Here is a 13,151-nt window from a genome sequence, read left to right as displayed (position 1 = left end):
GATATGATTGTCTTATACTAGACCCTATTATCACCTTTTCGTGATTATATACCAATTACCTAGTTTCCACTGACACAAGGTATGTCCACGCATACTAGCCTCTAACCACTCATGACAGTGTCCACCTCCTTCATGGCTACATCGCTCTCGAGCGCAGGGGCGAGGCTGTCCATCTCCTGTAGCGTATACTCCACCAAAAAGCTTTCGTCCACCAGTTCCTCCATGCGCTTGTAATGCCTCTCGGTGTACACCTTCAGACCGTGCAGCACATCCTTGAGGCTCTTCTCTCCTCTCGACCCCTTCACCGGCAGGCTCGAGAATTTTGAAGCGGGATAGCTCTTGATCAGCGTCCACAGTATACGCTGTGCCACCGGGGCTGTACGAGCGTTTGTGTTCCAGTCTCGCAGTCTGAGCAGCAGTATGTATATCTGATCGTCGGAAAGCGTCGCCAGCACCTCATCGACTGCCTTGATGCCGCACAGGCTGCCCTGTTCAGGCTTGCTGGTTGTCACCACAGAGGTGAAAAGTCCGAGCAGACGCCCCGGGTGGTTCAGCTGGAGGGCCAGGGTAATGGCCTCCCTGTATGATCCTGCGTGCATGTGATTTTCAAGCTCCTGCTCCTGCTCGATGAGCTTCAATGCGGCTTGAGATGCTGCCGCCTGGGTCTCGGACGTGGTGTCTTTCCAGAAAGTAACGGTGGAATCACCGCTGCCGGAGACGACCGCGTTGGTCTTTGGGTGCACAGCCAAGGCCCAGACTCGATCTTCATGGTTGTCCAAGGTGCACTCAGCCTCTCCAGAGTTTGCGTTCCAGATCTTGACAAGCCCGTCACCACCGGCACTTGCAAATTGGACGAGGCCCTTTGATTGCTCTGAGCGTGGAGCCATGTTGAGCCAAGCCACCTTGAGCACCGAGTTTGAGTGGCCCTCAAACGTACGAATGCAAGTGTAGTCCGAGAGGTTCCAGAGCTTGATGCTTTTATCGCCGCTTCCCGTCAGGATGACGCCCTTGCCCGTGACTGGGCCGTCTTCACCTTGCAAAGCTGGCATCTGAGCTGGCGAGAACTGCACAGTCCACACTCCTCGCTTGTGGCCACGAAGAATGCCCTGTACTTCTCCCTCCTCCACGGACCACACCTTGACTGTCTTGTCTTGTGAAGCAGATGCAAAAAGCTGGCCCGCATGATGGACGTCAATTGCGTTGATGTCTTTGTCGTGGGCTTTTCTCGTAAAGACAGATCGGGGGTTCGACTTTTGTCCCTTTTGCTGAGGCGTCTTCGAAATCTCCCACTTCTTGATCGTTTGATCCTGTGATCCCGTCAGTAGGAAAGGAGGAGGATGATTGAGAGGGTCTGTTCGTGCTGCCGATCCCTCGGGCGGCACAGTTCGTGGTAAGGCCACGGCGCCCACAGATTCCGCATGTCCTGAGAAAGTTGCCCAGCAGACGTGGCTGTTGTTGGCGGGATCGATTCTCCATAGCTTTGCGGTGTTGTCTTTGGCTCCTGTAGCAACCCAGTGGCCAGACCAGTCAACATCCAGGGCAATGACAATGTCCTCGTGTCCTCGTAGAAGGGCCACGTCTTGGCCAAAGAATGGGGTCTCCGACTTGGTCCATGACACCTCTTGAGCTTCCTGATTAGATTCTGCTACAGACACCAGACGAATGTCTTCCGAATTGGTGGCCAGGGCAAGCAGCGAGTGGTCGGGCAGGAGATAGGCCAAGTCGATGATCTCATCATGGGTGCCGGATATCCGACGGAAAGGCTCCGGCGCGGGAAAGGAGGCTGTAGAGGCCTTTGAAGGCAGCTCGTACAAGGCCAATGTGTGGTCAACCTGCACAAGAAGAATGAAGGGGAGCTCCGGTCGGTAGATGCCGGCAACGATTCCCTCCTCTTCGCTCTTGGCGGATTGTTTGGGCGTCAGCTCGGCGCCCTTGTCGGTATCCCAGATGCGCAGGCATCCGTTCGCTCCGGCAGAGAATGTGAGGTTTCCGTCATCCACAAAGCCCGCGGTTTCTACGAGTTCGAGGCACGGAACGACTTTTCGGATCTTCCACGACTTCGTATCCCACCAAATCAGAGTCTTGTCCCGGCTTGCTGTGACGAGAGCATGCTGGGTTGGAGAGTAGTCAATCGCTTGGACGTCAGATACGTGAGAATCCAAGTTGGCAATGCAGCTTCGCTTGTTCAAGTCCCAGATCCGCACTTTTCCATCCTGGCTACCGGAAGCCAATCGGAAATTGGTAGTTGTAACAGCGTCTGCCTCCTCCTCATCGTCCTCGTCTGCCGCACCGGATTGTTTCTTCCCTCCCTTGGTCTTTCGATTGGGCGCTGCTCGTGCTGCCACTTCGAAGAAGCGCAGAGCAGATACTAAAACCGAAGGGCCGCGGAACGTGTGTGTAACATAGCCGCCAGCAATGTCCCAGACCTTGATCACGCCATCGGTTCCTCCTGTCGCCAGAAGGGTGCCCGTACGATCAACGGCCAGAACAATGACTGGAGTTGTATGAGGCTTCAGTGTGCGCACCAATGATGCTTCGATCGAATCACCCTCTGAGGACCATTTAAGCACGAAGATTCTCATGGACAGTGACCGGGAGCAAACGATGAGATGGGAACCGGAGGGGGTGACTAGACAGGTGTTAGTCTCCGACTGTCGGTACACGGCAAGGGGGTTCACAAACGTGTCAGGGTCGAGATTGACTCTCCATCCTTTCGTAATGTTAGCATTTCGTCCCAAGTCATATTCCTACAGACGGCCTCTACTTACGCCCTCAATCTGCGCCAGATGCTTTCCATTGGTGGGGTTTGTGAGAACTGCATCCTCGCCCAGCGTTGTTGCCAAAATCTGCGCCTTATTGTCAATTGCAACTGAGCCTCCAGTATAGATCGGACGGATGACGCGCTCGACGTCGAACGTCGTCTTGAGGGGCTGTTTTGTCGCCATGGTGGTGAAGTTGGCTTGCTTTGAAGAGGAATCTGGAAGCGCATGCCTGTCTGGGAATTATTTTTTGATGCTCCGATAAGATAAGAGGCAGGCTAATGCAAGGACGACGCCGGTAAGAAGTGATTGGCCGTGCCCTTTTGCCGTTCTTTAGCCGGGCAACTTCCATATCAATTAGCGGCGAGCTGCTCCTGACGTCTGAGTAAGTATTGCGCTGATGTAAACCGGGTGAGATCCTGTGGACAACGTAGAACTATCATCATCTTGCCTTACACGAAGTATCTTTCGTCTGATCCCGGTCCGCATGCGAGTCAAGACTCTGTGGACCATGTTGGAGTGAATTGAAATGCTGAGAGGCTCTCACGCTTCTGGAATCACTCACCATGGGGATGCAAGGCCCGCTCGTGGCTCAGGCCCTTGTATGAGCTGAACCCCCCGATCTATCTGCTACCACTACTGACACAGTTAGGGCCGTTCGCCATATGACGATGTAGTTCAGGGAGAGGGCGAGGAAGATCCACGGATGCCAAGGCAGCAGTATGACCATGGCGGACGTCCAATCAACCCTGATACCGTGAGGATCAACAGGGATATCATCAGGTCGCACAATCAGGTCATGTTCATCATCGGTATTGCTGAACCCGAAAATCCCGGCCCCGAAATTGACTCGCAAAGGCGACATGGGGCCTATGAGGAGTCGGTTGGGTTGAAGCTGGCGTCATCAGCTAAGCGTTGTGTGGAGGCCGTTGGGATCTTTGGTGTCAATGGCCTGAGAGACCGAATTCTGGTGAAGCGCTCCCTCCAAGCAATGAAGTCCGCATCATATGCTAACTGGAGACTTCCAGATCTATAAGCGGTACTCCAAGATCCCGTTCTGGGATCTCTATCAACAGGCACGACGGGACTTTTCTGTATCCAGAGACATCCTTCCGGGTGCCCCCGCAAACCTGCTGTCGAATTACATCGAGTTCTCGGTTGCCCGACTATGGCTTGGCGAACAAGAAAAATTGACTGCTAGGCGTTGGTGAGAATCTGCCTCTTGTTTGAGATCACTAATTTTGCTGATATGCTGACTGTTCGTTCTAGTCTCCACGAGATCTGGTCATACATCCGAATTCATCTGGAATTACACATATCTCTGCAGAGACTTGGGCTGATTCCAAGCAGTAAATGGCTCCCCAGCCCGTCCTGGTTTATCCCCTTTTCTGAAGAGTCGCCGATTGTCGCTCCGCCGCCGCTCGAGAGTCTTGGCCTATCATCCATCCTGCAATGGGTGGGTGGTCTTCTCATATCCAATGCCCCATTCATCGTCTTCGTCGTGACTCAGCGAATGGTTCGTGATTGGAAACCGCATATATGGGCCGAGACCTTCAAGCGCCTCCCTAGTACGGTTTTTCGTGGCAAGACGATACCACAAGCGCCGCCATCAGTGCCACAGTCTTTTATGAACGAGGCTCCTAGTGAGATACACAGCAATGAGGGAGCATCGCCGGTTGCGCCTGTGGATAGCCAGCTGCCAAGCGATGCGAGTGGCGTGGAGGTTGCTCGTCGGCCGAGCATATTCTCGGCCAGAGGCGATGACTTTGACAGCGATGAAGAGGACAATGATGTAATAAGGGCTACTCTTATCAGCTTTGACGTGGAAGCGACCGAGTCGACGGATGCCCCTCAGGGGCTCTGGAGTGCAGAGCTACGGCCAAGTGTTGCTAATACGGACTCAAGAGGGTCTACAGCTTTCCAGCCCACATACCTGGATACGCTTCTCACCCAGATTCCCGCGCTGCTGGCGTCTCATATGCTTGCCAACTCCATGACACGCTTATTGATGACGCCATATGATGCGACCGCTCTACGTCTGGTGGCACGGGCTTTCTGCGTGAGGAAAGGCCTGCCCTTGGACGACATATTAGAAACAAATCTTCTCAGTGGTTTCACGTGGACAACGGCAATGAACTATCTGGGGACCGAGTTCTTCCACCTTCTCCTGACTACGGAGGTCTGGGCAGTGTTCACAGGTCTTTCTCAGTGGTATCACTTCACTGAAGAAGAATGGGCGGCTGAAGAAGCAAAGAACTAGAGTTGAGAGTCATAGTATTGACCTGAAGAACCATGAACAACCTCGCTTCTTGTTCACGAGTCAGACTGGCGCAGAGAGTGTGTGTTGAGAATTGGAAATGAGGACTTCATCATCTTCCAGTCCTATCTTGACCCTCGTTATCCCGACACCCTCTATACCGGCGACCTTCTGCTTGTTGCAATGGATTAAGCCAAGCCACAGTAATCTCAGGGCGCTGTTTGTGGGCCTCAAAAGATGGAAATGAGGGAGTGGCTCGTCAGCACCTTAACTTTATACCTAATAATAGGCGCTCCGGCGAGCGACTATCAGTTCTCATTATTTTTTATTAACACTGCCTAACAGAGGGCATACAGAGAAATCACCACGGGTGTTGCTGTTAGCCATGTAAAGGAGGAATGGCTGCCACCAAGCTTCCCTGAGGGCTATCATCATTAAGTTCAAGGTCTTGGTTATAGTCATGACCTACTGATGCCTTGGTTCTTACAGAGCCGGCAATTGATTGAGCACATTCGTCCGATAACTTCATTGGATAGCGAATGGTGCGTTAGATGCCGCCAAAAAAAACTATATATTCTGTATATTCGTCTTCAGCTATTACTCTAGTGTCTATCATCGAGGTTCGCCGTCTCCTTTTCTACCATCTGTACCCATTATTGTCCCGTGATCAATAAAAAGAGAAACAAAAAAAAAGGGGAACTATGACTTTCTAATTCCGCACAATGTACATCTTACGTCTCATTGGATCGTACTCGGAGGCCGCAAAAGCCTTCTCCCTGGGTGGGTAATCCGTTGGCACGAGGCTGTCGAGATCGACCTTGTATGCCATGTGGTTGAGAAAGTTGCACACCTAATCTTATGTGTTAGTGACTTGATATACCCAGGTCCAATCTCCGTTCTTCAGACTGTAGTGCGTACCGGACGAGTGTTCCAGCGAGTTCCGCCAGGTTCAAACCAACACAGGTGTCCGCCCAAGGAGGTGGTGAGCAGGATGGTGTTGGGGTTCTGGCGGAACTCTTCAAAGGGGATAGCTTCTTTGACCGCGATCTAGCAGGGACTGTCAGTTTCTGAAGGCCTAGTCATCTGTTCAGGATAGAGTACGCACGGGGTCATCAGTGGCCGAAATCGCTAGAAACGGGATCTTGATGGCGAGGATGGCGTCTGTCGAGGATGCGTCGCGGTAATACGCAGATTCGGTGGGATATCCCCAGGTCGGACATCTACGTCATTGTAAGTTATCCAATGTCCTCCAACATTATGCACATGACTGGTGAGGCTCAAAGGCAAAACTTACTGAATCTCCCGATCAAACTCGTATAAATATGTGGTGTTGGCGATAGCATCCAGATTCAATTTGGTGTGCTGCTTGAGCTCCTTCTTATGCCGCTCAATCAATGACTTCATGGCAGCTGTGAGGAATTGTCAGTCATTGGCCTTCGCCCACGGGGGGTTCAACGGACGACAACTCACTGCCCAGTACTCGAAGGTAGAGTTCTTTGCCGATGAGCGTGTTTGACATTGTTTTGCTGGCGATGTCTAGACTGAACGGGTTTGACACGGCAATGGCGGCTTTGAGGGGGCAATCCAAACCCTCTTCACCGCAGTACTGGCAGCCATGTTAGCCAGAGCTTGATCGCTTGGATTCATGGAACAACGTACGTTGGTGATGATGTTTGCACCGAGTGAGAAGCCAATGCCAAAGAGTGGGCGGTTTGGAAATGTCCTTTTCAACCACCTGATTGTCTGCATATTCATTTTGTCAGAATCTCATCATCATCATCATCATCTCATTTATAAGAGGCAACCTACCTGTCTGATATCCCAGGTTGCGCGGGCATTGTACAAGATGCCGCTGGTGATTTTGCTGCCTGCGCAACCCCGAGAGTTGACCACGCAAATCTCCCAGCCCTGCTCTGGCAGAGGAGCAACCGTGTGTCTCAAGTACACCTCATGAGAGCCGCCTGAGAGGCCATGCAGCACCACGAGCATCGGCTTCGCATCATCCGACCCGATACTGGCGAATTCTTCGTCTGAGTAATGCACGGTTCGGGGCGGCAAGCCCTCGTCTCGGCCCTCGTGAGGCTCCACGACGAAATCGACGGCAAAGGATCCCTCATAGGCCTCGTGCTCGGCCTGGAAGACCTTGCGCTTGTAGTACATGAGTGGCCCGTGTGGCTTCGTTGCCGTCCACATTGTCTGCACATGGCCGTTGAACAGCAGTGGGTTGAGGTGGCATGGCGGCGTGTTGGACTCGCAGATCTTGAGCAGGTCTGTCTCGTGGCCGTCTTTCTCCTTGATTGTCCTCGGGGTTGGCGAATGTGTGAATTCGATCTTGGCTCTCCCTAACCACTCCATTGCAGAGGGGTTTTGATGTGCTTGAGATGGTCGAATTGATCACGAAACAGACTTTTGAATTGACGCAAGGCCGGGGGTTAGTCAATTATACTGCCAGTGAAACTCCTAGAAGCCCCCGATCAAGCCTATCTGAGCGAAACAGGTGTACAGAGGAAAGAAGCAAAAGGAGAAAGAAGAGGGTCTGCGTGTTGTTCACGAGGGTTGTACGACTTGAGACAACAAAGCCGGTGGCCCCAAGCCCCATCTTGGACTTGTAGAGAGTACTACAGCTGCAAGTCGTGGCAACATATGGGGCGGACAGAGTAGACCGTGCAGCGAGGTACATCTGATATCTGCTTGTGTACGTGGGCGAAGAGGTACCCTGCCCCTTGGCAATCGAGGCATAATAGCATGGCCCACCCTCCCAAGGCGGCATATTCACCGAGCCGCGGCAAGTGAATGCTAGAAGTCACAATTGCAATTTTCCATAGTACCTTATCTAGGCAGAGAGTACTGCTAAGGCACTAGGAATTGTCCTACTAGATCAGGCTCGGATCCATCAAGTGATCGCATCAATAAGACTCTCGCCTGTTGCTGCGTGGTTTGCTAGTGTAACCTCGGCTTCTGCTATCTGCTGCTTGGCAACGGATCCCCGGGGCAAATAGGAGGCACAATGGGCACAGCCTCTATGTAAAACTGCCTCAGATCTCGAGGAGCCTCGGCACAGTCTCTCTACGTCTTGTTCGAGTTTTCTTCTTTCATAATACCTATTCGGACCTTTCTTGCGTCCCTACCTTATGTAAAGGGCTCCAATCAAAAATAAAGGTGGCGATCCGTTGCTTCTTAACCCAACGCGTGGCTCTAGTACGTACTGGGCGTAGCGCATTCGCTTTCGGATAAGGCTTGTCACACGGCATGTCACGTGAGAGAGCCGCTTTTTCTGAGCGTGATCCGCACGAGAGAGTCTCTCGTAAGAACACTCAAAGCAAAGCAAAGCAAAGCAAGCAAAGCCCAGCGGCATCACCACGCCACGAGCCCACATCGATGCTCGCCGAGATGCAGCGCCTGTGGCGCGTCGGATTTACTTGCAGAACGAGTGCTAGGATGATATCCTGGGGCTGTCCATCAGTGCCTGCCGGGGCCAAAGAGGGGGGATGTGTGAATCCCAAGGGAGAGCTGCCGACTCCTTGACGAGCGATTTGGAGCCTCATTCCCCGGAATATCGCTTCGCTACACGAGCCGACACGTCGGATCCGGCCCACCCATCAGGTATGGGCTTGCTGGGGCGATGGAGGAAGACGTGATCATATAACATCGCCAACCCGAGGACGAGCCTGTCGCCGGAAACCCCACCACCACCCTTATGATCCTGCGCCGCAGCCAGGCACCTGTAAACAGCCTCGCTGTGCCCCATCTGCACCTCCTCCACACGCCTGCGGCATCTCGCTGTGGCGGATATCGCCTTTGGATGATGTCGACACTCCATATGACGGATGAAACGCAACCCGGCCGTGCAGATAAAATATGGCTCACGACGCCGGAGCCCCTGTCTGAAGCACATGCTGTCTGCATTCTCTTTTACCTGTCGAGGCAGCCTTCACATGCTACAAGCTTGGAACCTGGCAGGTCAGGGACTCTGTTCACGACCTCTACCGGCACTGATCATATTACTCAACATTGTCGACATGCCTGCCCGCTATGGTTGGGGATTTCTTGGGCTCCCATGCCGTCGAAGTGCTCGTCCAAGAAGATTGCTGATGAGCCTTGGAGTTCGCTCTTGAATGATGATTGGCTACTCCACTATCAGCTGCGTCTCTCCCGCAAAAAGAGCAAGAGGCGAAGGATGGGGCGAAGAGAGAAGCTACGGTGACGCACGGCACGGCCAAAAGGGCTGATGGAAACGCAGGTTCTGCGCGTTCCATCTCTGTCGATGATGTTTGGTGGTCGGCTTGTTCATTTGAGACGCATACATCGATCGCCAGCCGACAGACATGGGGCAGCTGCCCAAGCTGCGTCGCAGGCAATGTTATAATGGGCGACTGATGCTCATTGGTAAGTTCGTAAATGATCCACGAGGATCACAACGTATATAGCGCTATGCTGCTGGTTTATGACGGCTCGAGCATGTCCTGGCTGGCCGGCGCGACTTGGCCTCGGCGGGCTGTTGTCTGCATGTCTTGGGGAGGGTTATGAAATGAAGGGGGAACGTATGAGAACACTGCCATGACAGTGAAAGCTTGCAAGTGCATGTCCGGGAGAAGTCGGTGGCTTTTGGGGCGTGGCGGACGTGCGAGATTGCTTTGGGGAAGAGCCGGCGCTGTTTTGCGCGGTTGAGGCTCGAAGGCGTCTAACGATGACCGCACAAGGGGGGAAAAAGAGAGCATCATCGCGGCGGTCAGTTCTGGAGGGAAGCGCTTGGCTCTGTGGCACCGGGGCCCCATCACGCTCTGCTTTCTATCTTCTTTTTTTTTTTTTTCTGTTGTCTCTTCCTCTCCTCCCTCTTCCCAAATCCCTCTCCCTCTCAGCACTCCGCCCTCTCACAAACCCTCATCGCAGCGCATTCGGTCCCCCGGCTGTGGGACGCAACAACATAAGCCTCTCGACCCTGGCTCCTCCGGCTAAGGTACGGCGATTTACCAGCGCTGCGACGCTAAAAACTCAGACGAGGTGCAGGTCCCAATGGGGCAGAAGACATCGCCTCCGCGTCGCCCTCGACATGCTGCCATGAGAGACGACGGAGGAAGCAATGATTACAGAGAACGGCCTCGATCTGGCAGAGGAGTGACGTCCTCGGATCGACCAGGATCTCCTCCCCACGAGGCCCGTCACAGCGCAGACTACGCCCGCCAGCACCATCGCCCCAGAAGTCCAGCGCCAGCGCACCGGCATCGCTCTCGAGACCGCAGCCGGGACTATTCCCGGCGGGAGAGGCCTACGTCCTCGCGCCAGCCTGCCGAGTCGGACGATCTGATCCCTCGCTACCGGGAGAGCAAGGCGCGTTCCTCCGAGGCCAAGGCCAGGACCGCTCGGGGCAGCCGTAGCCGCAGTCGGAGCCGTGACCGAGGTCGAGACCGAGATCGAGACCGTGAACGAGATCGTGAGCGAGATCGTGAGCGAGACCGTGACCGTGAGCGAGGCCGTGAGCGAGAGCGCGAGCGTGATCGTGATCGTGGGGGGCTTGGCTCTCCGTCCTCTTCTAAGCGACACAGGAGCCGCAGCCGCAGCCGCAGCCGGTCTTTGAGCTCGTCACGCAGGAAGCGCTATAAGAAGGCTCACAGTCCGCCGCCGCGCGGCCGAGACCACGGGTCCAAGGCCGACTCCAAGAGACGAAGACACCATTCGACCGATCGTCGAGACTCCCCACCGCGTCGACATCGCTCCTCCCACAGATCCCCTGCCCGGGCCGACCACGAGGGCCACCACCGTTCCAGGCGGAGATCTCCCTCTCGATCCCCCGCCAGGTCGGAAGGTGACAGGAGAAGGTCTCGACGCGACTCCCGGCACCGCCAGAAACCCGAAGCGCCCCGGAGCCCGTCAAGAAATCGGTCCCCGCCAGCTGCCAGCAGTCGGCGGCACTCCATCTCACATCGTAGGGGCTCGCAGTCACGTGTGGGCGAACCTACCCTGACGGTCCGCACTGCCACTGACGACCGGTCGCGAGTCGACGTCGAGCACCGACCTGCCCACCGGGACCCCAGACCGCGATCTCCTCCCTCACATCGAGATCGACAGCGAGGCAAAGACTTCCCCGAGCCGCATCACGCCTCGCGGTCAGACGTCGACGACGACATGACGTCTCGGAGCAGTTACCGAGGAGGATACAACCCCGCCTATGCGCACCAGTCCCACCACAGCAACGACCCGCGAGGGTATTCTCAGTCTCCTCAGAATCCGGGCTCTTTTCACAATTCCCCCTCGCCATCGCCCTATGGCGCCGGTCGTGGCGGGTGGAGCGGGCACCAGTACTCCCCTCAACAGTATGTAAACTGATTCACCATTATGTGTATATCGCTGCTTTCGTCACACATTTGCTAACGAAGATGAATAGACAATATCCTCCGCAGTATGCTCATGCCAGCAGCGGCTACGCTCCTACTGCCCCGCAGAACGGATCTCAGAATCATTACCACGTGAATGCCCTTCACTCGCCTCCTTATGCAGCGCCTACAGGGCCTCAGGCCAGCTTCCGTGGGGGTCATCGGGGAAGTGGTTTCCGTGGCAGCTCTTTTGCAAGCCGAGGTGGCTATCGCGGCTCTGCCTTTCAAAGCACTTCTAGGAACCCTGCATCCCAGGCACCACCACCGCCGCCACCACCTCCTCCCCCTCGTGGCAATGGCTTCCCGTCAGATGGAGAAGGGGATAGAAGACCCAGTGCCGCAGACGCTGACACAGGCGCCGGGGCAGATACCGAGGCCACCGATGCCCCTGAATCTGCCTCTCAGGCTCCCTCAGAAGACGTTCCGTCTGCTCCCGCTAATCACACGGGCACATCCAAGGACAATGCTGAGGCCTCATCACAACCCACACCCAAACTAGGCGGCGGAGGCGGAAAGTTTAGCTTTGCTTTCAAGCCGTCCTCAAAGCCAACGCCTACCGCTCCGAAGCCAGAGATTTCCCAGAAATTCAACGCTCCGCCAAAGAGAGAGCCTCCGCCGCAGGCCCAAAGCACCAACCGTGATGGGGAGCCTCCTCCAAGCGCCCCCACAGAACCATCATCGGCGCGCTCTCGGCGTGAGTTTAGGCATCCGCCTGAGGGCCCGAAACTGGCGCCGAGAACGCGGAAAGTAATCAAGATTATGAAGCGACCAAAGCCTCGGCCTACTCTCCCACCCGACCTGATTGACTCTGACTCTGTCTTCTTTCGAAAACCAGGGAACGAGTCTGTCGTCGGCTCGGGTACGTACGGAAAGGTATTCAAGGGGCTCAATGTCTACACCAAGGGGCTTGTTGCTCTCAAACGAATACGGATGGAAGGCGAGCGAGACGGCTTTCCGGTGACGGCTGTGCGCGAAATCAAGCTTCTACAGTCGCTACGGCACACCAACATCGTCAGACTTCAAGAGGTCATGGTGGAGAAGAATGACTGCTTCATGGTCTTTGAGTATCTCTCTCACGATCTGACGGGCTTGCTCAACCACCCTTCCTTTTCGCTAGACCCAGCTCAGAAGAAGCACATGGCCAAGCAGCTCTTTGAAGGCCTAGACTACCTTCATGAGAGAGGCGTTCTTCATCGCGACATCAAAGCCGCCAACATCTTGGTCAGCAGCGATGGAATTCTGAAACTGGCAGATTTCGGCCTGGCTCGGTTTTATGCGAAGCGACACCAGCTGGATTACACGAACCGGGTCATTACGATCTGGTACCGATCGCCCGAGCTTTTGCTAGGAGAGACCAAGTATACCGCTGCCGTGGACGTCTGGAGCGCGGCGTGTGTCATGGTGGAGATCTTCACCAGACTCGCCATCTTTGCCGGAGATGGGACGGAGCTCAGCCAGCTGGAGAAGATATACAACACGCTCGGGACGCCAACCCGCCAGGACTGGCCTGGCATCATCGACATGGCCTGGTTCGAGCTACTTCGACCGACTGCCAAGCGGAAGAGCGTCTTTGCTGAAAGATACAAAGACAGAGTTTCTCCCGCTGCCTTTGATCTGTTGCAATCTATGTTCCAGTACGACCCGGCCAAGCGACCTACTGCAGCCATGGTCTTGCAGCACCCTTACTTCACCACCGAAGAGCCGTTGCCCCGGCAGGCAATAGAGTGAGTTCTCCCCCTTCCTTGTTGACGAACTATGCTTCAA

The 13,151-nt window shown here is 54.8% G+C and overlaps 4 protein-coding genes across 4 annotated transcripts; 2 read left to right on the top strand and 2 right to left on the bottom strand.

Annotated features, from left to right (window-relative positions):
* Positions 1–101: 101 nt before the first annotated feature.
* TRIREDRAFT_74480 (uncharacterized protein) lies at positions 102–2,945 on the bottom strand (the record flags this gene model as incomplete). The annotated part of the gene is made up of 3 exons (XM_006961402.1): positions 102–2,629; positions 2,683–2,710; positions 2,769–2,945. The coding sequence occupies 3 exons, from the start codon at positions 2,943–2,945 to the stop codon at positions 102–104; spliced, it is 2,733 nt and encodes a 910-aa protein (XP_006961464.1).
* A 255-nt stretch (positions 2,946–3,200) lies between these two features.
* Positions 3,201–5,019, top strand: TRIREDRAFT_74477 (uncharacterized protein; the record flags this gene model as incomplete). The annotated part of the gene is made up of 5 exons (XM_006961846.1): positions 3,201–3,361; positions 3,412–3,729; positions 3,788–3,966; positions 4,110–4,279; positions 4,427–5,019. The coding sequence occupies exons 1-5, from the start codon at positions 3,326–3,328 to the stop codon at positions 5,017–5,019; spliced, it is 1,296 nt and encodes a 431-aa protein (XP_006961908.1). The 5' UTR covers positions 3,201–3,325.
* Positions 5,020–5,725: 706 nt separating this feature from the next.
* TRIREDRAFT_74476 (uncharacterized protein) lies at positions 5,726–7,371 on the bottom strand (the record flags this gene model as incomplete). Its single annotated transcript, XM_006961401.1, has 7 exons — positions 5,726–5,866; positions 5,935–6,063; positions 6,122–6,236; positions 6,311–6,425; positions 6,487–6,622; positions 6,676–6,759; positions 6,826–7,371. The coding sequence occupies 7 exons, from the start codon at positions 7,369–7,371 to the stop codon at positions 5,726–5,728; spliced, it is 1,266 nt and encodes a 421-aa protein (XP_006961463.1).
* Positions 7,372–12,146: 4,775 nt separating this feature from the next.
* On the top strand, positions 12,147–13,115 carry TRIREDRAFT_53169 (uncharacterized protein; the record flags this gene model as incomplete). The annotated part of the gene is made up of 1 exon (XM_006961845.1): positions 12,147–13,115. The coding sequence occupies one exon, from the start codon at positions 12,147–12,149 to the stop codon at positions 13,113–13,115; it is 969 nt and encodes a 322-aa protein (XP_006961907.1).
* Between the last annotated feature and the right edge of the window lie 36 nt (positions 13,116–13,151).

This window comes from Trichoderma reesei (genome assembly GCF_000167675.1).
Source record: "Trichoderma reesei QM6a unplaced genomic scaffold TRIREscaffold_1, whole genome shotgun sequence".
NCBI lineage: Eukaryota > Fungi > Ascomycota > Sordariomycetes > Hypocreales > Hypocreaceae > Trichoderma > Trichoderma reesei.
This window is presented reverse-complemented; position numbering and strand designations above follow the sequence as displayed.